The sequence below is a fragment of the Melanostigma gelatinosum genome, assembly GCF_949748355.1.
Source record: "Melanostigma gelatinosum genome assembly, chromosome: 6".
In the NCBI taxonomy this organism is placed as follows: Eukaryota; Metazoa; Chordata; class Actinopteri; order Perciformes; family Zoarcidae; genus Melanostigma; species Melanostigma gelatinosum.
The window spans coordinates 15261137-15287067 of NC_136639.1; the positions used below are offsets into that span (position 1 = coordinate 15261137).

The following is a 25931-nucleotide window of genomic DNA, read 5'->3' on the forward strand; positions in this document are numbered from 1 at the left end:
GAAGTGTTCTTTATGGAGTGAGAATGTCACTGGCAATAACTTAGACACAGACCGTCGATAGGTTTTACTGCTCTGTATTGCAGCATTACATTTTACTGCTCTGTAGAATATTATATTTAGAGGGACAGATGTAAACCCTCTATGGTAAAAAAAAGTGAGAACCTACAAACTTGTTGTGCGGCAGCAAATAAAACAGCTTTACGTAATCATTACAGGAAATTTATTTCAACTCTTTTCAACAATTTCAACAATTCCTTAGTGTAAGTCAACAAAGGGAGTAATAATTAGGAAAGACAGAGACATACTGAAACATTCCTCAAATAGATGCAGCCTCACAGATAATGATTGTTTACTCTCACTGATTCAGCCCTGATGCACACCTTGACTTTGGACATTTTCTGGACATGTTCAGATAGTGTGACCATTCTGTTGCCAAAAAAAAAGGAGATTTTGAGGTGCCTGACTTTTCACAAATCATTCATACGGACGGCTTGGCATCCTCGTCAGTCCCCGAAATGACCTCGAACTTTACCAGACTTACCCAAAGCCTGCAAAGAGACGGCAAAGGAGGAAGAGGCCGTATCCCTGGACAAAGGATGACAGGAAGGCGAAGAAGCCGTTTGTGGACATGCAAATAAGGAGGCACTGTCTGCGACCCACTTTGTCTGACATGCCTCCCCAGAAAAACGCTCCAACCATCATCCCCAAGTACACAACACTGCCTGGAAAGAGAAGGAGAGAGAAGGGTCTGATTTGTGTTCACCATAATATACAATACATTACCTCACACCTCTCATATGTTTATATGAGGTTGTATGTTTTGCTATCTGTGACTGCAACAACATTTTGGAAGATGATCTCATTGGTCACCTAATGGAGATGATTTTAGTGCCAGCCCTCTCATCAGGTTTTATCTGTAAGGGAACAAATGAGTCACCTCCCACAATCTTATTTTCACACATAATTTGCTATATTATCCTCGCAAACCTGCAACAATAGATTTTTTGTCCGAGCAGTGGAAACAAGCTGTGAACACATGTTATCAACTTAACAAACTTCACTTGGCAAACAGTTGCCTCTGTAAACATCCAGCAGATACGGAGCATAATTTAGAGTTGTGTCACTGGTGACCACCAAGTCTAATATTCACTCTCCTTTTAGCTCTGTTTATGTCTCCACTAACTGCTGAGCAGATGGTGTACAGTGGGTTTTAAGAGCTATTTGCTGAACACAACTGTTCACTGTGGCCGAAAAAACAATGTGAATGAACCTAAACAGTAAAGTTATACAATGACCAATTGTACGCTATAAAGCTCGGTAGAGCTGAGGGGAACTGCAGAGTCTGTGAGCTTGTCACTACCAGCAACACCTTTCACGTATACAAGTGGTCATGTGTCAATTGTTAATGTAAAAATATTGATTACAGACGCTTTAACATGTTAATATAGTAACAGACTTGCACTCCAGAGAGATCTCTAAAGAGTTCTCTGCTGAAGCTTCTATTCTTAATAAAGCATTTCAGCCAAAGAACACGACACAGTGGCAAGGCCATCAAAAAACAACACTCTGTCCCTCCCTGCTCATGGTTTGAACTGATGACCTTCACAGATTTTAGTTTTTTACTCTGATGATATTGCCATTCACCAAAGAACATCATTCTTATTTAAGTGCAGTGGAATGACATTTTTCAAAGTCACTCGACACAGACTCTCAGCCAAATCCTCCGCTGGCAAATGGTGAAGTGTCAAATTAAAATATGGAGCCAAATTAAGCTTGCGCCGCCAAGGCAAGGCAAGGCAAGTTTATTTGTATAGCACATTTCAACTACAAGGTAATTCAAAGTGCTTCACATAAAACCATTAAAAGCATCAAAACATAAGGCAAAAGAAAAGGAGATTTAAAAACAATTAAGAACATTCATTAAAACAGTGTAAGACATAAAATGCAGTAGTAAAATGCAGAAATGCGGGAAATTGATTAATATATTAATTGAATGTGGTTCAATTAAAGGCAGCAGCAAACAGAAAAGTCTTCAATCTTGATTTAAATGAGCTGAGGGTCTCAGCAGACCTGCAGCTTTCTGGGACTTTGTTCCAGATATGTGGAGCAGAAAAACTGAACGCTGCTTTTCCATGTTTAGTTCTGACTCTGGGAACAGAAAGTAGACCGGTCCCAGACGACCTGAGGGGTCGGGATGGTTCATAAGGTAGCAGCAGATCAGAGATGTATTTTGGCCCTAAACCATTCAGTGCTTTGTAAACCAACAGCAGGATTTTAAAGTCAATTCTTTGTTGGACAGGAAGCCAGTGCAAAGACATCAGAACTGGAGTGATGTGATCCACCCTCCTGGTCTTAGTGAGGACTCGAGCTGCAGCGTTCTGAATCAGCTGCAGCTTTCTGACGGACTTTTTACAGAGACCTGTAAACACACCGTTACAGTCGTCCAGTCTGCTGAAGATAAATGCGTGGACAAGTTTTTCCAAATCCTGTTGAGACATAAGTCCTCTAATCCTTGATATATTCTTCAGGTGATAGTCGGCTGATTTTGTAATTGTCTTGATATGGCTGTTCAGGTTGAGGTCTGAATCCATAACTACACCTAGATTTCTGGCTTGGTTTGTGGGTTGTAACATTAGTGATTGAAGCTGAGCGGTGATTTTCAATTGTCCGTCCTTGGTACCAAAAACAATTACTTCTGTTTTATCTTTGTTTAATTGAAGAAAATTCTGGCACATCCAGTTGTTGATTTGTTAAATGCAGTTACCCAGCCCTTGTATGGGATTATCGTCCCCTGGTGACATAGTTATGTAGATTTGTGTGTCGTCTGCATAATTATGATAACACACTTTGTTGTTTTCCATAATCTGAGCGAGTGGAAGCATGTAGATGTTGAACAGAAGAGGCCCCAGTATTGAACCTTGGGGAACACCACATCTCATTTTAGTCAGCTCTGATGTGTAATCAGCTACAGACACAAAGTATTCTCGGTCCTTCAAGTAGGATTCAAACCAGTTAAGTGCTGTACCAGAGAGTCCCACCCAGATGTTTAGTCTTTCTAGGAGTATGGCATGGTCGACCGTGTCGAATGCAGCACTGAGATCCAGTAACACTAAGACTGAACTTCTGCCATTGTCTGTGTTTAAGTGGATGTCGTTGAAAACCTTAACAAGAGCAGTTTCAGTGCTGTGGTGCTGTCGAAAGCCTGACTGGAAAACATCAAAGCAGTTATTTACGGTCAAGAAGTTGGTCAGCTGTTGGAAAACCGCTTTTTCAATTATTTTACTTAAAAATGGGAGGTTTGATATTGGCCTATAATTTTTCATCGTTGCGGAGTCTAAACTAGCCTTCTTTAGGAGCGGTTTAATGACTGCAGTTTTTATGGCTTGTGGGAAGACACCTGAGAGAAGGGATGTGTTTACAATTTGTAAGAGATCAGTGGTCATGCAGTTTGAAATATTTTTGAAAAAGTGTGTTGGTAGAATATCCAAGCAGCAGGAGGATGACTTCAGATGTTGTATAATGTCTTCTAGGCTTCTACGGTCGATTGAATGAAATTGTGTCATGATATTTGAATGGATGTTAGATCGGGACAACACATATCCTGTGGTTGGTGTGGAGGCACTGACTGCTTGTCTAATTTTCTGAATTTTGTCAGTAAAAAAGGAGGCAAATTGATTGCATGCCAAAGTGGATTGGAGCTCAGCAGCTACCGACACTGGAGGGTTTCTTAGCCTGTCGACGGTAGCAAATAAGGCGCCATGGAAGTTATGTTGAATGACTGACTGACATGTGGAATGTTAAACTTATAGTTGATCACGCCATTTTGAAAAGGGTAAAAAAATAGACTGCTGTTAGATGCAAATGCTGACATCACTCAAAATGTTTTATAGTTAAACACTTGGGGAATGCATGTGTTTAACTGTAAAATATTTTGGTCAAATATGATTTGGGATATTACAGGTATAGTTTCCAAAACAAAGCAATAGTGCTCCTGCTATCGTAAAACTTGGTTCACTGACTGATGGCAATGAACCTGACACCCTATTTGAAAACCCTCAGACCCAGTAACTCACTCTAACGTTGATAAGTAAATACAGTGTGTTAAAGACTGAAAACAGGCTCTGATCAATGGGGAGACAAATGTGAACAGTAATGCGGGGTGACTCTACAAAGGGGCCTTCTGCTCTCTTTTAATCTCTCTCATCACAAATGGGATCAATGCTCCGACAACACAACATTGTCTTCCCTCACTGATCATCATGATTCTGCCCTGGAGAGTGGAGCCTATGATACCTGCTTTATGCTACATCGTATGTGGCATTGTGTGGTTAGCAGCCTCCGTGGACATACAGTGTGTGCCGCAAAGAGCAACTCCAACTGGATTTGTCTCCATTTAGAAGTACATTTTTTGAGGTTTGTGTTCCAGGTTAAACCCAAGAATAGTTTTAATATCAGATAATATTGCAGTCGTGTCTTGTCTTCCTCCATATTCAGACACGTAAACATGACTTAGAGAGGATACGTGTATTCATAATTCCACCCACAAAAAAGAGAATGTGAAAGTTGAAGTCATATATGGAGTGATATGACTCGGCCATATAGGGACTCTTTGTTCATCACATTACAATAATCTTAATGCATTGCCTTTCTGTAATGTCTGCAATCAGGTCTCTTCTGCTCTGCTGTGAGCAGATATCTGTTTGACTCTCTCGCTTCAGGGGTCAAACCTCGTCTATCTGTCACATTTGGCAGCCATCTAGATACTCGCCTGAAGGGACCATAAATTCAACTCTGAATTTAACGGTCTTCAGTCTGTGCACAGTTTACTTTTGCTTCATTAAGGAGAGGCTAGATGTATGGTGCATAGGGAAACACCCGCTGGCCACCCATTTAATTGTCATGCATTCAAACATCCAGAGGCCTTTTTATTCAGCACTCCACTTTCATACGAACAATAAAGGTTTATTCTTTTATGTTTTAGAGATACTAGCACAAAACAGACAAATGAGAAATAACCTCTGATCTCTGTTACTTTAATGTCCTTAAAAAAATCAATAAAACTGTTGACTAAGGAGTACATCCCTCACAGGACAGTCCATTACGTAATGAATTTATTGATGTTCCGTCCGACTTGCTGCATGATATCTCTGGGTATGATGTCAGCAGTGCCCGCACCAGGAAAGTGGAAAGTAGTGTACTGAAGGGTAATATAATCCCAAAATAGCACAGCCATTATGAGGTCTGTCTCATTAACAAAAGACAGTTTGGGTGGCAATAACCTGTCATGTCAGAAAATGATGCTACATATGTCTTCTGTCCCAAGAGAGATTTCTATATGATTTTATTATGAGTCACACTTCACCTTCAGTGTGATGTCATAGTGATAGAGTCACATTTTCAGTAGCTCTCGGAGTCGAACCAAGCAGTTACTACACTGCAGCAAAATCGTAGGTTGAAAAGCCCTTCACAGGAACGGACACACTGATGAGACATTCTTTACAAACCTATCTATCAGAATGCTAATTGTAGTTAGCAGTTCAGTTTTGCTGTCTTTTCACAGACCATGGTATTATCATTTTTACACATCAACAAAAATCTCACTACATAGTAAAATATACGTGTCTGGGATGCTGCCCTCAGTACAGTGCTCAACACACTGCAAATTAATAAAACACATGCAAATAGACACAATTCAAGCAAATGAAGAAACATATTGTGAACAGTTGTGTTCAGTAATCCACCTCAATTTAACAGTATAACCTACATCACCCGTGAAATGTCTCCACACATTTCATTAGACTGATGCTCAGGCTACAGTAGATCAGTATGAACACACTGGAATTGATACCGTTGGACCACAAGGTTTCAACCATACAGTGTATCATTTAATATAGCCCCTTCTCTGAGTGTTATCACTCAGTACTGTCTTAAAATTGATTTAGTGGGCCTATACGTGAAGGTCCTTTCTTAGGCTTGTGGATTAAGAAGAAGGATACCCTCAATCGACTTTGAGATGAAACTGCAGAGAAATGAAATGTAAAGGCTTTATACGGGAGAAATGTTCACTTTCTGAAGAACTGATAAGACACGTCAGAAGCAAAACTCCTTCAATGGATGCCAACTGGTTCAGACATTTCACCGTAGTGTGAAAAGCAGCTGAATGCTGGACTTGATGACCTATATAGACTCTGAGCACCATCAGAAAATGACAGTGTGTCAGGAGACCTCTCAGGAAGAAGCAAAAGGTTTTGCCCCGTGACACTCCGTTGATATGTCAAAACACATCTCCAGGAATGGTTAATATTCAGCAAAATCACAGGCTGACAAATTCTAAGGAATAAGACATGTAGAGTAAAACACTGCCAACATCAATGTAAGGGAGAGGCTCATCACACACGCACGCACACACACACAAACAAACACACGAAACCAAGGAGTAAATCGAATTCACAGATTCAAATATTACAATCTCTTTTGGAACAAAACAGCAACTGGTTAACTATATGAAGGAGGGGAGATAAAAAAAAATGAAAATGTCTGCAGGAGCAAGCACAAATGCAAGCAGAGGAAATATGTCAGCAGCAGATGAAAGAGCAAAAGCAACGAAGGGTGGAGGCGGGGTGACAAAAGAGAGAAAAAGGTAATGAGGGAGGAGAGTTCAGTAATTGCAAGACAGTGTGAGAGAATGAGAGGGAAGAGGGGAGGAAAGGGAAGGCCCTGGTGCAGTGTTTTCTGTCCTTTCACATCCAGAGGAGTCCCCTGAGAGCCGTGGGAGCGCTGAGCTGCATCACGACCTCTTCTCTGATTTCATGCTTTGATGCTCTTCACTCATAGCGCTACAAACTGCTTCGGCGTCGCGCAAAACACCCGTCCTGTTTTATTCATAATGATGATACTATCACAGCATGCCTGGTGCGCGCAACAACAACACTGTGGTACCTCTCCCAGTTAGATATTTTCCTTCACCTTCTCTCTATTTCTGTCTTTCTCTCAATCTCTTCATCGCTACTTTGATCTTATTTTTCCTCCTTCTCTCGTCCCTCAGCTCTTCTCTCCTTTTGTGCCTCTCTTTCCAACCTTTCCTCCATTTCTCTTTCTCTCAGCTTGTGTCCACTCCCATTGCGTTCCAATTTCTTGGATCGCTTCTCACTTCCCTTCCTCATTTCTCCTCTCCTTCTCCCCTCTCCACTCCTGTTCCCCTCTCTTCCCCTCTGTGCATCCCTCTCGTTTATTTGCCTTAGTTTCCTCTTTGCTTCACTGTCATCAGCTTCTTTACACCGAGCAGCGTGTAATCACATTTGTACTACATCGTGTCAGTTTGATCGGATTTATGCCTCCGTCTTCTGCCACCTCCGCAGAAAAAGAGATTGAAGCTTTTTGTCATATTTAAGTCATATCAGTGGGAGCAGGATTTCAATGAAATCTATATGAAAGTAACCTATTATGGGGCTCAGAGTGCAGGGTTTAAAATGACTCACTCAGCATCAGTAATGATACAACCATCATTACACTAAACACTGTGGATAATTTCCATGAAATATCGTGATGCTATGAACCTCTGATAAGAGCGAGCAGTTAGGGTTTACTTCTGGCTGATATTGCTGGTGGCAGCAGGTTTGGTCCATACACACTCACACACACACCCTCAGTCCTGTCATCCCCCCAAACCCCCACACACATCCTCACAATCGCTACACAAGTAGTGTAATCTCTGCAGTGACGTTGCAATCTTACTGCAGTTTAGCCATGCTCAGCCGCCCCTGATCCGCGCAGCCCCACACAGCCTGTCAGCTGGTTCAAACAGGCAGGGAGTAAGAGGGGGAACAACGGGTGAAGAAAAGAGACAAAGAGGGAGATGCACTGTGGAGATGGACCTTGAGAGGAGATGGAGAGTGAAGCTGGGACATAAGGAAGCCCAAGAAAGAAGGAAAAAGGTATAAGAGATCGGAGGACAGGGACGTAAGGAAAAGAAGATTAAGTAGAGCGGAAACAAGAAAGGAGGGGGAAAGTATCGATGGCAGAGCGGGAGAGATGGATGGTTAAATGAAAACGAGGAGAGCCGAGTTGAGAGAGTCAGAGAGAGAAATGAGGGGAGTCTTCAGCAGAGAAAGGACAGCCTAAGAGAACAAATAAGTAATGATAGGGTGATGCGTTCCCATTGTCTGTTGTGGCTGAGTTGATAGCTGAGCCTCTCCCTCACATTGTTGGTGTACTGAATACCACTAATCTCCCACCCCTTCGCTCCCATCCACCCACACCGCTCACCCCATCACTCCTCTCTAACTTGGCAATTTCTCTGCTTCAAAGCTGTCCCCCCCTTCTCTCCTCTCCCCTGTTAATCACACGTATTGCATCTCCCAGTCCTTGTTTTCCTTCCTGCTTCATTCCCACGTCGTCCTCTCTTATAATAACGTATCTTATGTAAAAAATATTTTTACAGTATTTCAAATCCCCCTACCACAACTCTCCATCCTTCATTCTCAAGAGGCATCAAAGATCCCAGCGACATTGGGATACTGGTAGGACCAAAAGGAATTCTCTCATCTAATCAGCATTTTAGTCATCCATCCAATTCAGGCCTTTGCGTTTCTCGAACTGCATTATCCCATGACACTCCGCTCAGTCCGTGCAGCTCGCCTCTGTCTCTGCCTGTAAGTGTAATGGAGCTACACAATGCAACAATGAATGGAGTCCAACACAGGTGGAACTAACCAAACACCAAACAGCTATTTTCGAAACTGTCATTAAAATGTTTTTAAAATTCTCCCAAAAAATATAATTAATAACAACTATTTTGGGGGGATTAGGATTGTGTATTGCCTGTTATTCCTATAAAATGGCCAGTTCCACTTTACAGACATCATTGGCCATACAGTCAACCTGGTGCTTCATCTAAAACACTTGGAATCACCATCTACTTCAATTACATGAACACAAGAAACAGGGTTACACTTTTCACACAATTAAGTTTATAAAAGTGGTTACGATAAGGCTTTTTATTGTATAATCCATCCTGGAAAATATTTTTTCTCGAATCCCAAAATCGCATTTCTTGTATAGCTACTGTAGCCTACATGATGTTTAAGAAATCAGGTTACAGCAGAAAGTAGATTGCACCCCGATTACTCAAGTACATGTAAACACACTAAGGTGTAATGCAGGTGGAAAAATCTTCCTTCCAAGATCATAACAACGTATGTGCAGCTACAACCAACCAGTAGGAGCCCCTACTGCAGCCGCAACAAGGAATTGATCCCTAACTGGCTTCTTACATGCTAAACCTGCCAATTGTGGTAATTTGAACACACAACCAAGCCACGTGAAATATTGCTGAAACTGTACGCAGGTCTGTTGAATGGTGGCTAGCCCCTATGCCCCCTAAGAGCTATTCTTTATCACCACCACCAGACCACTATGAAGATCTTATTGTCAGTCACAGCAAAGTAAGAACATTGTTGCCCTGCTTGGTTAAAAGCAGGTTATATGAAGTACATGAAAAATTTGACCATCCTCATCATATTCATCCACAGACTGCACTTCAAGGGAATGAAATATTGCAATGGAACCTGAAAAACACCAACTCACTTCATTGTGTTGGCTTCAATTAATATATTAATCAATTTCCTGCATTTCTGCATTTTACTACTGCATTTTATTTCTTACACTTTTTTAATTGTTTTTGAAATCTCCTTTTCTTTTGCCTTATGTTTTGATGCTTTTAATGGTTTCATGTGAAGCACTTTGAATTACCTTGTTGTTGAAATGTGCTATACAAATAAACTTGCCTTGCCTTGCCTTGCCTTTAATCAATAGTTATTAGTCTGGGAAACTCTAAATAGATACCAACCAAGGTCATAGTAATCATGTAGGCTATGCTCACGCACACACTCACACACACACACCAATCATGTTCACCTCAACTGGGAGGAGCCTCAGGGCAATCAGTGGGAGAAAGGAGAGTAGAATGGGGGGAGGACGGGAGAAGAAGAGAGCAGCACATAGAGAATGGAGGGTGGGAGAGGGGAACAGAGGGTGAGGTTGAAGTCACGAACAAGGAGAAGCAGAGCGTGGAGCGTGAATGCCGGTAGGACTTTGCTTGGTGAAAGAGGAAGAAAAGAGTTTACATGGGTACTTGGAAAAAGACAGAAACATGAAGGTAAAACATCTTGAGAGGATTTTACAGCGACAACCCCACGTAGAGCAACGAACACTTGTATCCGATAAAAACTATGAAAATGTAAAAGTACGGTGAAAATATTTGATGCAGGAGAGGGTGTTTCTTATTTCGGATGTTGACCAACTGTTTCAGCCACAACCTCCATTCTCGAAAAACTCTGTATCAATTTTGCGTCATATGTTGTGGAGCAGCTGATATATTGTCTCACCGTGGCAGTTAGTGTCTGAAGGCTGTGTGCCTGAATTAATGACCTCGCCACTCTGGTACTGACACAGTGAGTCAGCCCCTGTATACAGCTCTCTGGTGATGGATTATACACCTGCAGCCATAGGGACTGCTGGGACTCCTGCTCAACGCACAGAGCGCACAGGGATAGCTACCCTCTTAATTCTGACACAGAGACCGAAACACAGAGGATAAAGTGGGACAGTACGAACACACAAAACTAATCTTATCTTAAAGACAAACGATATTGCACAGAAAGTAGCGTGACCCTTCCTTTAGTCCACGAAATACGAATTCAAACCATGATTTTCATATGCAGTATACTTGCACACATAAATTGTTTGCATTTGCATGTAGTTTTGTCTGAATTAGTCAGCTATAGTGGAACTGAAATTGATTGAAATTGAAATTATTTTTAAATTCAGTATGTCTTAATATTTCACCTGTTACCACCTGGTGGTCAGACTGCCATAAAAATAACTCCTCTGCTCGCCATAAACATGTTTTAGCTGGTGTTGCTATTAATCCTGCTTAGTTATCCATCATATATACTGATTAGCAAATGTCCTGTGATTAGGTTGTTTCCTTGGGAATAACAAGGCCCTAAAATCTATGTGACACTTTTAACAGCATGGGGGCCATTGAGGTGTACTCCATTGATTCAGTCCCCGTGTTCCACAAAGTTATTACACTAAACACAAAAGTATTTGCAGCAGAGGTCGAGATGTCCTGACTTTAAGGCCCCAGCATGGATTAAGCAGCAAAAACAAATTATCCTACATTTCCTACAATGCAACGTGTAAACCAACATCTTTCAAATTCCGCACCACCAGTTTGTAGTGCGGACTATCTGATAAAAATATTTTATATAAAACCCTGATAGCATTAGAAAAGCGTCATCAGGGTTATTTTCTCCTCCAGAGCCACAGAAGACAGTGGAGTGCCCCTTCATGATTTCAGTTCATGTTGTAAGCATACCCTTTCCTTTTCCATATCAAAGTTGCATTGTAAAAGAATGTTGCAGGAAGTTGTCCAATAACCCAGAAATAAGTCAGCATTTTTGCACTTCTGGTCCCCTTGTCTCGAAGTCAATGATTTTTTTGAATGGGTTTATGGTTAGATGCATACAGTCTGTATTTCACACAAGCTAAGAGATTTTAACATTTTGTTCTAAGATATAAAATAAGTCGGAAATACTTTCATGTATTTTGACTGACAAGTGGCTAAATGAAACTTAAAAATGTCATCACACCCATATATCCGCCTTCATAGCCTTATTGTGTATATAAACGCTCATGCAATCGTGGTTTAGTTTGTTTATAGCCCAGCATTAGATTTTACTTCTGACAATTGAATTAACGCTTAAAAAAACACTTTTATGGTTGTGTAGATTATCTTGCCGAACAAAACGTGCCAGTATCATAAACTACCATTTGTCACAGAGCTTATTATTAAAAACGGGGCAAAAATACCATTGGCTTTTTGTCGCGGGAACCAGTGCAATGCTAACTTCCAGGTTTGGCCTACAAATATCTATTTATCCCTGCAGCGCTATATAGTGTAAGCAGTGGTGTATAAAGTACCCAAAAGCCATACTTGAGTAAAAGTAAAGATACCTTCCTGGAAAATGACTCCAGTAAAAGTAAAAGTCACCTATTAGAATACTACCGGTACTTGAGTAAAAGTCTTAAAGTATCTGATATTTATTGTACTTAAGTATCAAAAGTAATTTTCTGATATTAAATGTACTTAAGTATTGAAAGTAAAAGTACATGTAAATGCTGTTAATAAAAAAGCAAAGGGTCAGAATTGTGAGAATGATGAAGTTTATTCTTTTAAGTGCTGTGGCACCATGACCAAGGACATGGAGCTGTGTTGAACATAATTGGGTTGGCTGTGATCCATCCAGGAGCAACAATGTTCAACATAATATATTGTACATAAGTATACTTTTGCATATACTATGAACTTATCATCATAATTCTCCGAAAAGCAACATGACACTATGAAGGAGTTGTAACAGTGCGTTTATAAGTATGCTCATTCCGACTAGAGGATGTAGAGGGCCAATGCATAATATTATGTTCAGCAAAACATATCCACTTGATGCAGCAGGTCAGTGTTTTGAGAAAGGACACCTGCCAAATGGGCCTGATTTGTACAATAGGCAAAGGTTTTGCTCAAGCTGAATCTGCAATTGGGCGACTGCTGCCATCATAACTCCATCTGATCATCCACAACATGACTCAAATATCAAAACATGATCAATACTAAAGCAGCACCGAAAGGAACAACCCAGTCATTACTTGAAACTGAAACATGTGCTGTTCGTCTTCAAACGACAATTCTATTAGAATGTAAAGAAGCTACAGTGTATAGAATGATTCCATTGAAGTTATTCCTGTTTTAAATGTTTTAGACGAGTCACTAATCACTTTAAAAGAGTGATTATAGCTGATTTAACTTACAGACATGAGATTGATCTTCTCATGTCGTTCTTTATACAATGATATAAATTCATCCCCGTTTTATTGATATCTTACGATAAGTTACTCCTCATTTTTCGTGCGTTTTTCGTGCAAAAGTCCAGCAACATGAGTCTGTTTTGGCTTGTTACATGGATACTGTCTTTTCAAAATAAACTTCCATCTTCACAGGAAACAACTAACGTTAAGGTTTAGGCGATGAAACTACTGAGTTAGGTTCAGGAAAAGATCGTGGTTTGCGTTAAAATATCTACGGAAGTGGCGTTGCTTAAGTACGGAAGTCACGTCACAAATAAATCAACATTGACTTCTCGTTTCACACACGGCACAAACTGCTGCCTCCTGGAGGAAACACCAGTGTTTGTTTGACCCATCCACCTCTCCTCATCCCACCCGTCCTGTGTGGAATGCTACTCATGTAGTCGCCCGCTAGCTTATAGCATGTAGCATCCTGGACATCACTGGGAATCAAACCACCGCGGCTTTGAGAGTACTTGTTTGCAATTGCGCATTAACGTGATTAACCAATGATTTAACGTGCTGCTAGGACCACTGATTCACCAAACCTGCTTGCTTGCAGTCTGTGTTCCACCACAGTCCCCGACGTCGGTCTCATGATTCATTTTGTTCCTAAAGATAGATTTGATTTTGTAGCGAGTAACGAAGGTTTCAGGGGAAATGTATCGGAGTCAAAGTATCAGTTTTCTTTGCAAAATGTAGTGAAGTAAAAGTAAAAGTCAACAGAAATATAAGTAGTAAAGTAAAGTACAGATACCCAAAAAAACTACTTAAGTACAGTAACGAAGTATTTCTACTTCGTTACTATACACCACTGATTGTAAGTATGAAGTGTTTGGGCACTTTATTGTCCCACAATGCAATATACAGTAGAATGAAAGAATAGAGAATCAAGCCATTGGAAAACACTAATTGAAGTAATGAAGATTAATCAAACAATTTAAATTAAATAGGAAGGATTGAATATTTCCCTGTTAGCACGTAGATGCATGCACACTGTGCAATACTCAGACACGAAGGGTCCCTTACCTAGCCATCCCGAGCTGGAGTTGGGCACACACATGTCTGTCTCTGCGCTGGGCAGCACAAAGCCCACCACGAACACCTCCACCCCATCGGACATGAGTGCCAGCCCGAGCACCAGGAACAGCTGCCACTGGAATCTCCCATGACCACACTCCTGGATGATCAGCTCGTACTGTTGGGCCAGCTCCTCCTCGTCCGCCTGTCTCTCCTGCTCCAGTCCCTTACGGTCCCTTGTTGCATCTGACATCGGTTGCCCCAGTGCCACTTGGCCCTCCTTTTGCTTGCTATCTCCTGCCGAGGGGATCCCCTGGTACTCGCCCTCATAGATCTCATCCTCATCATCGTGGCCTTCTGTTGCATCGCTGGAGCCCTCCTCGTTGTCTCCGTCCGGCCTCGGAGGGTTCCGGTAGAAATCCTCATCTTCGTCCCCCTCATCCTGGAATCGGCTGTAGTTGTGGTGGGATGTGTACTCATCTGTGGCGCGGTCCACCACCTTGTTGACTTTCTTTTTTGCATGCCGCTTGGCCTCCTTGACCATGTCCTTGGCCCCCTTAGCCAGGGAAGTCCTGTTATTGTAAGTGTCCTCCATTCTGGCTCCACCAGTAGGTCTTCACGGGGGGTTCAGAGGATACTTAGAAGTAGAAGAAAGAGGGGCAAGAGGGGCAAGAGGGGTGCCGTACACTGACGGGGGAATTGTAGAAATGGTGAGATCAGTGGGTCTTGAGATGCAGCAGGGAAGAAAACTCTTGAGTCAGCTGTCACCACAGGAGATAAACCACAATGACGGTGGCAATCATCGGCCAGGCTGAGAGGGATGGGGGAAGAGTATACGAGACAGACAGATAAATAAGAGAGAACAAGAAGGAGGAAGGGAAAGGGAGAGAAAAGAGGGAGATGTTCATCAGATACTGCTCATAGCTCATCTCTCCCGTTCTATATTCATAGCTATCCCAGACTAACAGGTGACACCCCATAAACAGCACATACCCTCTTTAATCATTCCCTCCCAGGTTTTTTAATCATTTGGAGTGATGTGAGAAAAAAGGGTTTTGCTGTATCGCATTCAGTTTTTATTTAAAATGAATATGACATTTTTAGGGGCGTTTTATGTTTCATAAGTTGGACTTAGTGTTTTAGAGGTTAGTATTTTATACAGTGATGCTGAAACTGCCGACTCATGATCAGCTCTGTGGAGCAGAGGCTAATAAACAAGGCTCTGCCTGAAATCAATTTGCCTCCAATAAAGAGTTGGTTTATTATAATGAGAGTGACGATCCAACCAGAACGGCACTGTCATATTTAATCCGTTCAAAGAAAGGCGGTAAGGAGAAATGGTCATGAGTGGATATGTAGATAAATGCACACTCAGACACAGACTCTTATTAGAAACCCCCACATATGCAATAGCTGTTCTCCAAGGCCTCTGAGTTTGTGTAGGCAGGTGTTTAACACACAAAATGAGTCACACATACTTGTAAGAAGCACACGTAAATAAATACAGAGAGACTCCCTCACACACTTAAACATGCCATGCAGATATGTGAGTGTGTGCTCACAGCATGGATGGGGAAGCCCTTTGCTATCTTGGCAGGCCAGTGCTGATGGGAGGGAGACCTCAGAATAGCAGCGCAAATGATGTACCATGGTTTCATGTGAGTGTCAGAACTGCGATTCACAGTTCATCATCGCATTGCCTCCACATGTTCACTCTGGCTTGGTTATTCTAAAGTGTGTCATAAGACAGAGACACAACCATTATTAAAAAACATTACAAATGATGAAGAATGTAGTCAGATAAATGAGAGGAATCCTATTTCAACTATGTCAAACATTTCAAGACAAGATAGAGTAAATACTTTAAGTAGGGTAGAGATGGTCATAGATGTCCAGTATATGTGTGTGTGTGTGTGTGTGTGTGTGTGTGTGTGTGTGTGTGTGTGTGTGTGTGTGTGTGTGTGTGTGTGTGTGTGTGTGTGTGTGTGTGTGTGTGTGTGTGTGTGTGTGTGTGTGTGTGTGTGTGGTCAGAGCTGTCCAGTGTGTGCGGTTCCCGTGTGTCTAGGAGCTGCTCACCACAGCCTCTAATGAACACTGAAGCTTTGTCAGGAGGACACAAATCACAGGGCCGGCTCCAGCTCCCATAATGCAATTTTACTTGGCAAAATGACACTGCTGATTCAAGGTGACTCTCTTAATCCCTTTTGGCTCATTGGGTGACTTCTGGGGTTATGAGCACACCCTTTGACACATGGACTGATCTTTGTTTAATACCTTAATTGACACCGGTGGTGCCTAAGACACCCTTTACTCCTAAGGATGATTAATAATGACTGCTTATTAGAAATCTGTTTGTTTCCTTTGTCCAAATGCAATTGCTCATTGCTGAGGTACACATTACAAGAGGTTAACTTATGATTAGTGGCATGATTGTTTCTTTTTTTCTCTTGGCCCTGTACAACAATATCTACTGCATAAGATTGCTATCATGCATAAATCCTAGATACATATTGTAGGGTTTCTCAAAACAGTTCTTCTTGAGCGTGGAACATTGTAGCTTCTTGTTACGTGAGGAACTCAGCCATCGACTGCATCTTTGAAAAAAATGAATTGTAATGCTAACACCCTGTTAGTAGCATAGCAGAGTTCAGTGGTGTCACCTAACTAATGCTATTTATTGTCTCAGGATCAGGTCATGTTAGCTATCGCACATCATTTTTCTTTAAAATGAGCAGACACACATACACACATCGGCAAAAGAGGATACATCCTGCCTGTCAGAGAATCAATAGAGTGTATGTTGAGTCACTGTCACTGGTGATGAAGCTCAGAGGACACCCGAGCACACAGACAACCAACCTCACCTGACTGCAGCTGACGAGGGCAATGGGAGCATTCACAACCAAACTGGGTAACCACCATCACTGCCAAACAAGCCAATCTCTGTTTTATTCCATGATGTCTCTAAGCCACTCCATTTCTACTGCAGCTTCTTTATGTTTTGCTTCCCATTCAGGCTTCCTCTTCAGCTCCAACGAATGCATGTTTGTCAGAAAATCGTAATTTTTCCATTTAAAACCCTATGTACACTTTTAAAGTTATTTGGGAGAAGTTAAATGCTTCATGTTAATATCCAGAGTATGTGTGTTTGACCCGCTCAGCCCATTTCAACTCACTCTTTCATTGCTTATCATGAACTCATTAGCCAAAAGCGGAACAGTAATGAAGCTGTTAATGACCTTTCTGAAAGAAAAAAAACATTGTGATAATGACAGTGGTTATGAACACCCTCGGTCTGAAGAATGTAAACCGTAACTCAGTAATTATCAGCGTATAAAGACTTTGTACAAGCAATACACTGTCAAAAGGATGGATGTCATTGTTGCTGGCAATCTACCTTGAGTCCAGCAGTCACCAAACTGATTGCTATGGGCAAGCAGGTTGTTAGAATAGGAAGTAAACAATCAATGCTGGTCCCAGAATTTCAGGTTGCTTGACCCATAAATGCTGAAGGAGACAAATACTTTATATTTTTCATGAGAACTTGAAGGAAAATCGACAGCGCCTTTTTGGCTGAGTGCAGTCCTGTAGTCCAGACCTCGATCCTTACACAATAAAAAAAAATGAATGATGCAAAATAATGAGAGCAGCTTCGGGCTTTCTATCTCTCTCTCTATATATATATATGTACATATATATATATTATTTTATTTAATCTTTTTACAATTTTTGCTGCAATACAATTTTGAAATACGTCGACCGTTTTCTGCCTGATGCTTATTTTAAAGGGTCTGTGCACTGTACATTGAAACAGTCCCGTGTCGTGACAGTGTCCTGCCTTTCAATGACATGCGCAAGCACAGTGGCTTGGCGGCTGGTTTGTTCTATTAGCATCAGAAAGAGCACGTCCAATCTCTTAAGTGGGCAGAGCCGCATGTAATCCCATCAAAACGGGAACCCGTGACCTCATCTGGAAGGCAGAGGCACAACCAGCCCGGGACGTCTTCCGTTTCATCAAGCTTTGATTTGAGTGCTTGATTTCATCAAGCACTGATGCCATTACTGACTGAGTGGTGGGGCAGGGAGAGGTGGGGGGGTATGAGAAGTATAGAATAAATGGAGGCAGGGCAAAAGAATGTCAAAAGAGAGGACAAAATGAGTTGCTTCTGCAAATGGAGACTAGAATATAATGATTTCGAAAAATCTTTCAAAGCACACAAACCTTTCACGTCTCTTCAACCGTCAGAGCTCCACCACCCGTGACAAAAACTTCAAAGCAAAGCTGATTGCACATCATGCTAATGTTACATCATTCAGATTCAAAACAGCTACAGCAAGCTGGCGTCTGCCTTTCCTACCTTGAGGAGCTAGCATTGTTAATATTGACTTCAGTCACTTCTATGCACATCCTATAGCCAAGGAAAAGGGAATTCCCCTGTTTGTATTAATATTGTCAATATCCAAACTTAGATTGAAATCCTAGAGGACACCGAATCTGGATACTGGATACTGGATCCACTGAAATCATGAAAAGGCTGGTGTCTATTTGATCTTTTTGGTAAACATATGGTCTCCCTGCCTTGCCAGACCTCACTGCTGACAGAATACAGGGCCTACAGATACAAAACACAATGTGCCACCACCACAGGCTGGTGCAGACCTTACTCCTTGTGTTGCAATGACGCAATAACACCGATTAGGCAAGGCGTGCAAGGTGCGGCACATTCTGTCAAAAATTGTGTCTGCAATTCCCAAATTCTGGCAGACATGAGGATGACAAGAAGGTTCTTGAATGCAATGTTAACTATAATTTTGGATTTAACTTGCCCCTAATCTGTTAATTCCCTATTTGCCTGTGCATGTCAACAAAATGTGCAGACGGAATCTTTTTCTGAAACTCTTATATTCTGTACATTGTCACTGGAACAGCGTACTTTGTATTTGAAACAATAGAATATGAATTGTCATCCTCTCAGAATAGCCTGTGAGCTGCATACACTTTAGGAAAACGAACAAAATTCCAGATCAGTGGATGCTCGAGATGGAGATGTTGTTGAATGCAAATAAGAGGCATTCTGAATTACAATAAGATTCTTGTTTACGGTGGCAGAAGAAAACTAGAAATCAATGAGAAGTGAGCAAAAGGAATGGATTCTGCAAACTGCAATCACTTACCACACTTTTTCATTGGGTCACATTGAGTGTTAACACAGCAGGACTACTACAGCAGTCTTCAGATTGCAAACAAAGCACTTCGCCATAGATTTCCAGTTCAACGGCTGTGTGCCTGTCAATCGCTCACTGCCTCATGAGGTGCAATTCACGGATGAGTCAGTTGCCTGCTCCGGCATCCTCTCCTCTTTTTGGCGGCAGTATACAGAGTGCTTTAACTGCCCCAGGGCAGGTGGCTGGATTGCACTACGAAACTATGCCAAGGATTTCACTATACATCCTTGTTGATAAAAAGTAAACTATGAGCTTCAATCAGTGATCATCATACACAAAATAACCACTTAAAGGTTACAATTCAAGTAAGAAAATGCAATGATGGACCATATTCATGTAGCCTGTAGCTTAAATCACTAAGTTAAACCCAGATTTACATCAATAATTCAGAGAAGCGTTCCTGTTACCCTAAAATACTGAATGAATTGAATTCCACAGCATAAAAGGTAGCCTAAGGAAACTGGAACTGAAACATGTATTCGTAATATAAGGCAATTATTGTGCCTGCTTTCACTTAATCGTACCAATTTCTCTACTTTTGCAGGAGGAAAATAGTGCACGCTCAGAAAAAACAAAATGCCTGGAAACCATCCCAACTTTTAACAAATGACACACAAACTTGTGAATAAATAATGATGTGTCCCAGTTTCACTCATGTTAGTTGGATATAGCTGGAAATACATGAACAACATGACTTGTAAGTCCTAAGACAGCTAATCATAAAATAGTTTACTGAAAATAAAAAACAATTCGAACTCGGAGGTGTTACAAAGTCAGCATGTTTCAGGGGGAAAGTAGTAATTAGGCTACTTACCGTCATTTATGGCGAGGAGAGTGAACTGGGCTGATAGTTACCCATTGCATCAGACTCCACCTTCGCTTTAGGGGAAAAAAATCTTGTGTTGGGTTTTTTTTTCACTGTAGAATAAGATCAGAGGTAATTGCCAGCGCACGACAGTGAGGGTTTTTTTTCGATGCAGTCCTCCGTCGCTGCAGTACTCCAGGAAAGGAGAGAGCGAAAGAGAGAGAGAGAGACGGTGGTGGGAGGAAGGGAGGGAGGGAGAGAGAGAGAGAGAGGGAGGGAGGAAGAGAGGGAGGAAGAGAGGGGCAGTGTAATCAATGCTTGTATTTCATTGAGTGATGCGGGTAATTCCATCTGATGGAACAATCTAGTTCGGTGACGGAATGACGTGAAACGCTGCAACGCATGAACGCTAAACAGAGAAGAAATGTCGAAATGTAAACAGGCTTCAGCCGGGGAGTCGATGTTTGCGCCCGTTCACCACGAGTGAAAACCCCACTGAATGTATGAATGTGACGGATTATCAAAGCAGGAGAATGCTTAGTACATCTTTTTTTTTTAAAGACCTGGTCTTGCGGTTGGGGGGAAAGTTGTCCGTTTAGGAAACAACTGCTGCTCACTCGGAAAGTTTGTCACAGCTTCTCATGTGAGAGAGAGCGATGTAAGGCTCAAATTAAGATAATGGATCAGAAATTAAAAAGCTTGCCATAAATCACATTGAACCCCAACCCATAATTAGAAAAAAAAATGTGTATTAAAAAAAGAATGCCACCAGACATGTTATTCACTTTACAGTAGATGTACGCACTGCTCCCCTTGCATGTTGTTCACATCTGGATAAATGGTCTCTACTTGAACCCCTAGTGGGGCAAGAACAGGAGGACAGACTATTCAATCAAAGTACAGAGCTACTTCATCCTAGGCCACAGGTGAAATTGTTGGTTTAATGACTAAAACCTGAACATGTGCAATATGCAGTGCTATTACGCCACCTATTCTGAATTTATGAAATCACATTCACAACTCATTTTACACAATAAAACCAGCATAAGTGCTTACATCTGTTTACAGCTTGTGGTCCACATTTACAGTTCAGGAATTATGTTTTAATTTAATTCACACATCACTGAGTTTAATTTGGATACATGCCTGTGCAGTAAGTAAAGCCCTTGATTTCTTGATGCTGTTTTAGCACACCAAAACACTTAGATTCGTTCTATGCCCAAAAATAAAGACCTCAGGGGGAATGATACGATTGAGGAACACCACACAAAGATTATACAATCCTGTTACAATTATTGCATAACCTAACACAGGCTCTCAGAGATAAGTAGGCTTTTTAGATCATGTGTGAGACATTGACTGCCTGTGTGCCTGCTATGTCAGATCCTAACGCCTCTGCAACCTGCGAGTGGTTCCTGGAGAAAGTGAGGGAGGGAAAAGGGAGATGACGGTCTGATTCAAGCACGGGGACATTCAGCCTTTCAGTATTCACATCATTAAAGCCTGCAAAGTATACCAGCGCTACCAGTGAGACTAGTTCTGCTGCAGAAATGACGACCAGCAAACGCTTTGATATATTGCACTCTGTCCACCTGATTCCTTTTTCGCGTTTCGAAAAAAATAAATCTCAATAGCTTCGTGTTATAATGCTTAACATGTAGGACATGCAGTGAACAGTGCAGCCTGGTTGTGCATTTGCTTACAGAGTTTAAACACCAAGACATGGCTCTGACACTGGTAGTGAATCACTGCAAAGGATACTGAATAGGATTGTAAATGTCGCATACAGTGTGCACAGAGAAACACAAAAGCGTGCAATGGCACACACACACACACACACACACACACACACACACACACAAACAAAAGGAAAGGCATCTATCTTTATCCTCTGAAGTTGATGATTCACAGAAGCAGTGACCTAGGGGCTTGGGACACACGCTTTTGATTCAGAGTTCGGAGACAAACCCCCCTCAAGCCTTAAGACTCCATTTACTACTGCTGGAGAGCTGAGGAGCACTTAGCTTAATGTACGGGACAGTAGAATGACCCTCTCACACACACACACACACACACACACACAGTCCACTGCCCATGCAAATGCTTTCTTTTTCTCTTTTCTTGTAAGACTTATACTATTTGTCACATAAACATGCACACAAGCATCAGAGCTGTTCATGAATTTCATTGGCTTTTTATTACCGTGAAAATACAGTAAATGTGATATTCATATATCTCCGAGAATAGCAGTCTAGTTGATGAATCCCCATGGCACAGTAAATGTAGCCTGATATTGGTGGGAGGTAATAAGACAGTGACCATGTTGAAGTGGCATAAAGTCCTGCAAAGCGAGCAACTCAGACCCCTCAATGCCTCGCTAGGTATCCCTCTCATCTTCTCTGTATGAACTGGGTGATGTAAGATGTAAAATATCGATAAGAACATACAAGATTGCATCTCTTACAGCATTTTGCTTTCTTCACATAGATTTGAATCTGCTTTTTTAATATGTATCCTACTGCCTTGAGATCTAAAATGGAGGTAGTACCTGCAGTGCCAGCTTTCCTTAAGAAATGACTCGGGAGGTGAAGGTAGACTGGAACAACTGTCTGCTGCTTATCGTCATCCAGATTATAAGAAACGGATGTGGACACTGATGGTAATTGTTTTTGCCTTGTGGAGATAGAGGCTCAGGCTAACTGATTTAGTCTCTATCTTTCCTCTCAGCCTCCACTGTTCAGCTGCACTCATATGACCACTTTATGCTGGAGTCAGCTTTTATTACACATGGATATGTTACGTAATAATGACATAAATTATGCGCCTTGTCGTCTCTTACCTGGTTGTTAATATTATCTTATCTCACTGTGAACAACGCGGCCGTGATTTTTTTATAAGTGCTGGCAAATTCTGTACCCAGGCATTCTTAAAAGAAAAACAAAAAGACGCTGGTGTCTCCGACAGAGAGATGTGATGGATTAGAGTGGCCCATGGGGGAAGTCCTGGTCCATCAACATGTAATGAAAACTAATTTGAAAACAGCAGGCAGCCATGAATAACTCTAAGATGAGTTCTGGCACTACTGTTTTCAGTGAGAGGTCATCATTGTCTCATATGTGAGAAACACGGGTTGATAACATCACGATTGATGATGGCACATTAGTTGTTGTCTTCAGGAGTTATGGCTGTCTGTAAATACGTCTGACTGAAAATCGATGAAGGGCAGAAACAATTTTACACCAAGTTTGCAATCTGGTTTCACAACTGGGATGCAAAAAGATGAAATGACACATGCACAAAATAATACAACGGGGTACCATATTTTGGACTCTGTTAAAATCAAAATACAGTGTACGAAAAAGTTCCCGAACAAAGTCAACTTGTATAAGCACATTATTTCCAAATTTCTGTTCTGTCTACCATTGCAAGGTCCTGAACAGTCTAACGTACCTGCTAAAATACCAGGGGGAAGAAAGTCAAATGGATTGTGATTATTGTCCTGGAACAGATTGAACAGGCTATGAGAGAAGAATGTGAGCTGAATCCCATTTCAACACACAAGCCCAGGTGCATTTATTTTGCTGAAAGCAAGGGGAAATTTACAAAAGGGATCTACAGAAGGGTTAGAGGCAGCAATACTGCCTTTAATCGAACCACTATCAACAGCTTATTACCTTTGTCTGCAAAAAAAGGAAAACATTATACAGAGTGGGTACAGAATACAGGCCTGTCTCGTCTGTCTGTATCTTAAACTCAGTTCTAAGCTATTGTTTATTATTTCATCTATTGGTGTATACCAGATGAACAGTTGTTATTATGTATTGTGCTGTTAAAGTACTCTCATAAAGCATACATGAACCCCAGTTGTCTGTGCCGAACCAGTTATTGTTACAATAACTTAATAAAAGCAGACAAGCATAGGAAATTTGCAGTTCAGCATCAATGGCACAATAAAAAAGCAGAGGACCGAACAAGCCAAGAAAATCAACCTAAAAGAGAAACTGTGATGAACACATCACCAAAACCTTTCAAAACATGCATCATCTGCTCTGAAATGGAAATAAGTAATCTGTGGGAGCTATGGCTTCCTGGCATTCAACAGGAAACCTCCACTCCCCACAGAGCAGCAAGGATTATCCTCTGTGCCTCACGATGATTCTGGTTCAAATTCCTAGCCTGCGTCAACTGTCAAGACATGTATATTAAAAGGTGTGTGCACTGAGGGGTGTCTCAGCCAGGATTTGCTTGCACTAAATGATCATTCTCAGTTTATTTATAATATATTTGATATGAAATGAATAGTTCAGATCTCTATACTGTGTGATTAGCTGGCCAGCTGTCAAACTGATGTTTTGGGGGAAATCACTGCACTGTCACCACTGTCATGACCATGCATTGCTTATTTTCAAAGTCAGCCTGCAGGTCTTATGACCATGCTGACAGTGAAGTACTCTCAGCACTCAGCCAGGTGGCGAGGAGGCTCCAGTCCAACAGTACTGCTTGCAGCTCTGCCATGGAGGGACCATATGTCTCTTCTCTCTAGAGCAGGGGTCTCAAACTCCCGGCCCGCGGGCCGAATCCGGCCCGCCACGTCATTTTATGCGGCCCGCGAATCCGCCAGCAAAAAAAAAAAAAAAAAGTAAAAAAAAAAAAATGTATTTCTTTTTTTTTTTAAGTTAGACTTGACAATAAAAATATCCCCATAGTCGAAATTATGAGATATAAAGTTGAAGTTATGAGATAGAAAGTCATAATGATGAGATACTTAAACATAGAAGCAGCTCTTTGGCTGGTTACTGTACATTTGAAATGGAAATGTATTGTGAGTACATTGAAGACTACTTTAAACGTGGCTTTAAAACACATGAAATACTTCACGTGGGATTGTGCAAAACGCACCCTTGAAAGGATTTTAAGCTTTGAACAAAGTTATTGTAATAACTTGTTTGATATTTGTCTTTGATATTTTCTTTAATAGTTTGATCTTTGATAGAGTCATGTGGGTTTCTTAACCCTCAATTAAAAGGATTTAAGTTATAATAACAGAAATGTGCTTAAATATATGTTTACATTTATATAACTGCATATACAATATTTTAACACTTGAATAAACAATAATCAAATGCAGAGACAGTTATTTACCAATATGTTAGGAGTAGTTACATTTACACAGTCTTACATTTACAACCGGCCCTTTGAGGGCGACCGTGATGCTGATGTGGCCCGGAGTGAAGATGAGTTTGAGAGCCCTGCTCTAGAGCCTGTCCCAGCACAGCACTGCCACACGGTCAGGCCTATATCCCACATTATGTGTCTTAATATTAAGCACAGGGTCTTCAGGGGGTTGAGACATTGCTGTAAATCAGTTTGTGAACCATTTTCTCCTCTGAGTTTGTCTAAGACTCGAAGTGAACAACAGAAGATGTGGCCCTGGCGTATAGTTTCACAGGGTGGTGGTATTCCCCAAGGACTAATCCTGCCTCTTGGGATCATTTTAATCAGTTAATCTCTATGCATAATGCCAACCTATTGATGAGACACGGTTTGTGAACCATGTTTGCTCCCTAAATGGTCACAACTGACAACTGAAGATTTTCCTGATTGATTTGTTTCATACGTCCTTTATTGATTATAAAACTAATAAATGAATAACTACAAGTTCTCCTTTTATGACTCCTCGAGCTTGAAATGTAGCATATGACACTGATAACTGGTTCTGCCACTGGCAGTCAGACTAATTGTGTGCTCTGTGAACTATTACTACTAACGTAAAGCGGAGACTATTGTTTGTAGTTTGCTGTAGTCGCTTCACACCAGCAGCACCGCTGGTCAGCTGATCTCCGCGTTGTTCCGCTTACCGTTACCACGGAAACATTGTACCCAATCAGAAACGATTTAGCAAGGAGCTCAGGAAGCAGTAGCCAATCACAGAGCATGTTGTTTAACAGTCAATCGGTTTGAAACGGAGAAGCAA

At 41.4% G+C, this 25931-nt stretch overlaps 1 protein-coding gene across 1 annotated transcript in view; it reads right to left on the reverse strand.

Moving 5' to 3' along the window:
• sv2ca (synaptic vesicle glycoprotein 2Ca) overlaps nt 1–20066 on the reverse strand; it is a 31872-nt gene extending 11806 nt beyond the window's left edge. The window contains exons 1-3 of the mRNA XM_079269898.1: nt 19967–20066; nt 13936–14737; nt 542–722 (exon numbers count right to left, since the gene is read on the reverse strand). Coding sequence (XP_079126024.1) covers nt 542–722; nt 13936–14521 — 767 coding nt within the window. The 5' untranslated portion in view covers nt 14522–14737; nt 19967–20066. The remainder of the gene's footprint in view (nt 1–541; nt 723–13935; nt 14738–19966) is intronic.
• Between the last annotated feature and the right edge of the window lie 5865 nt (nt 20067–25931).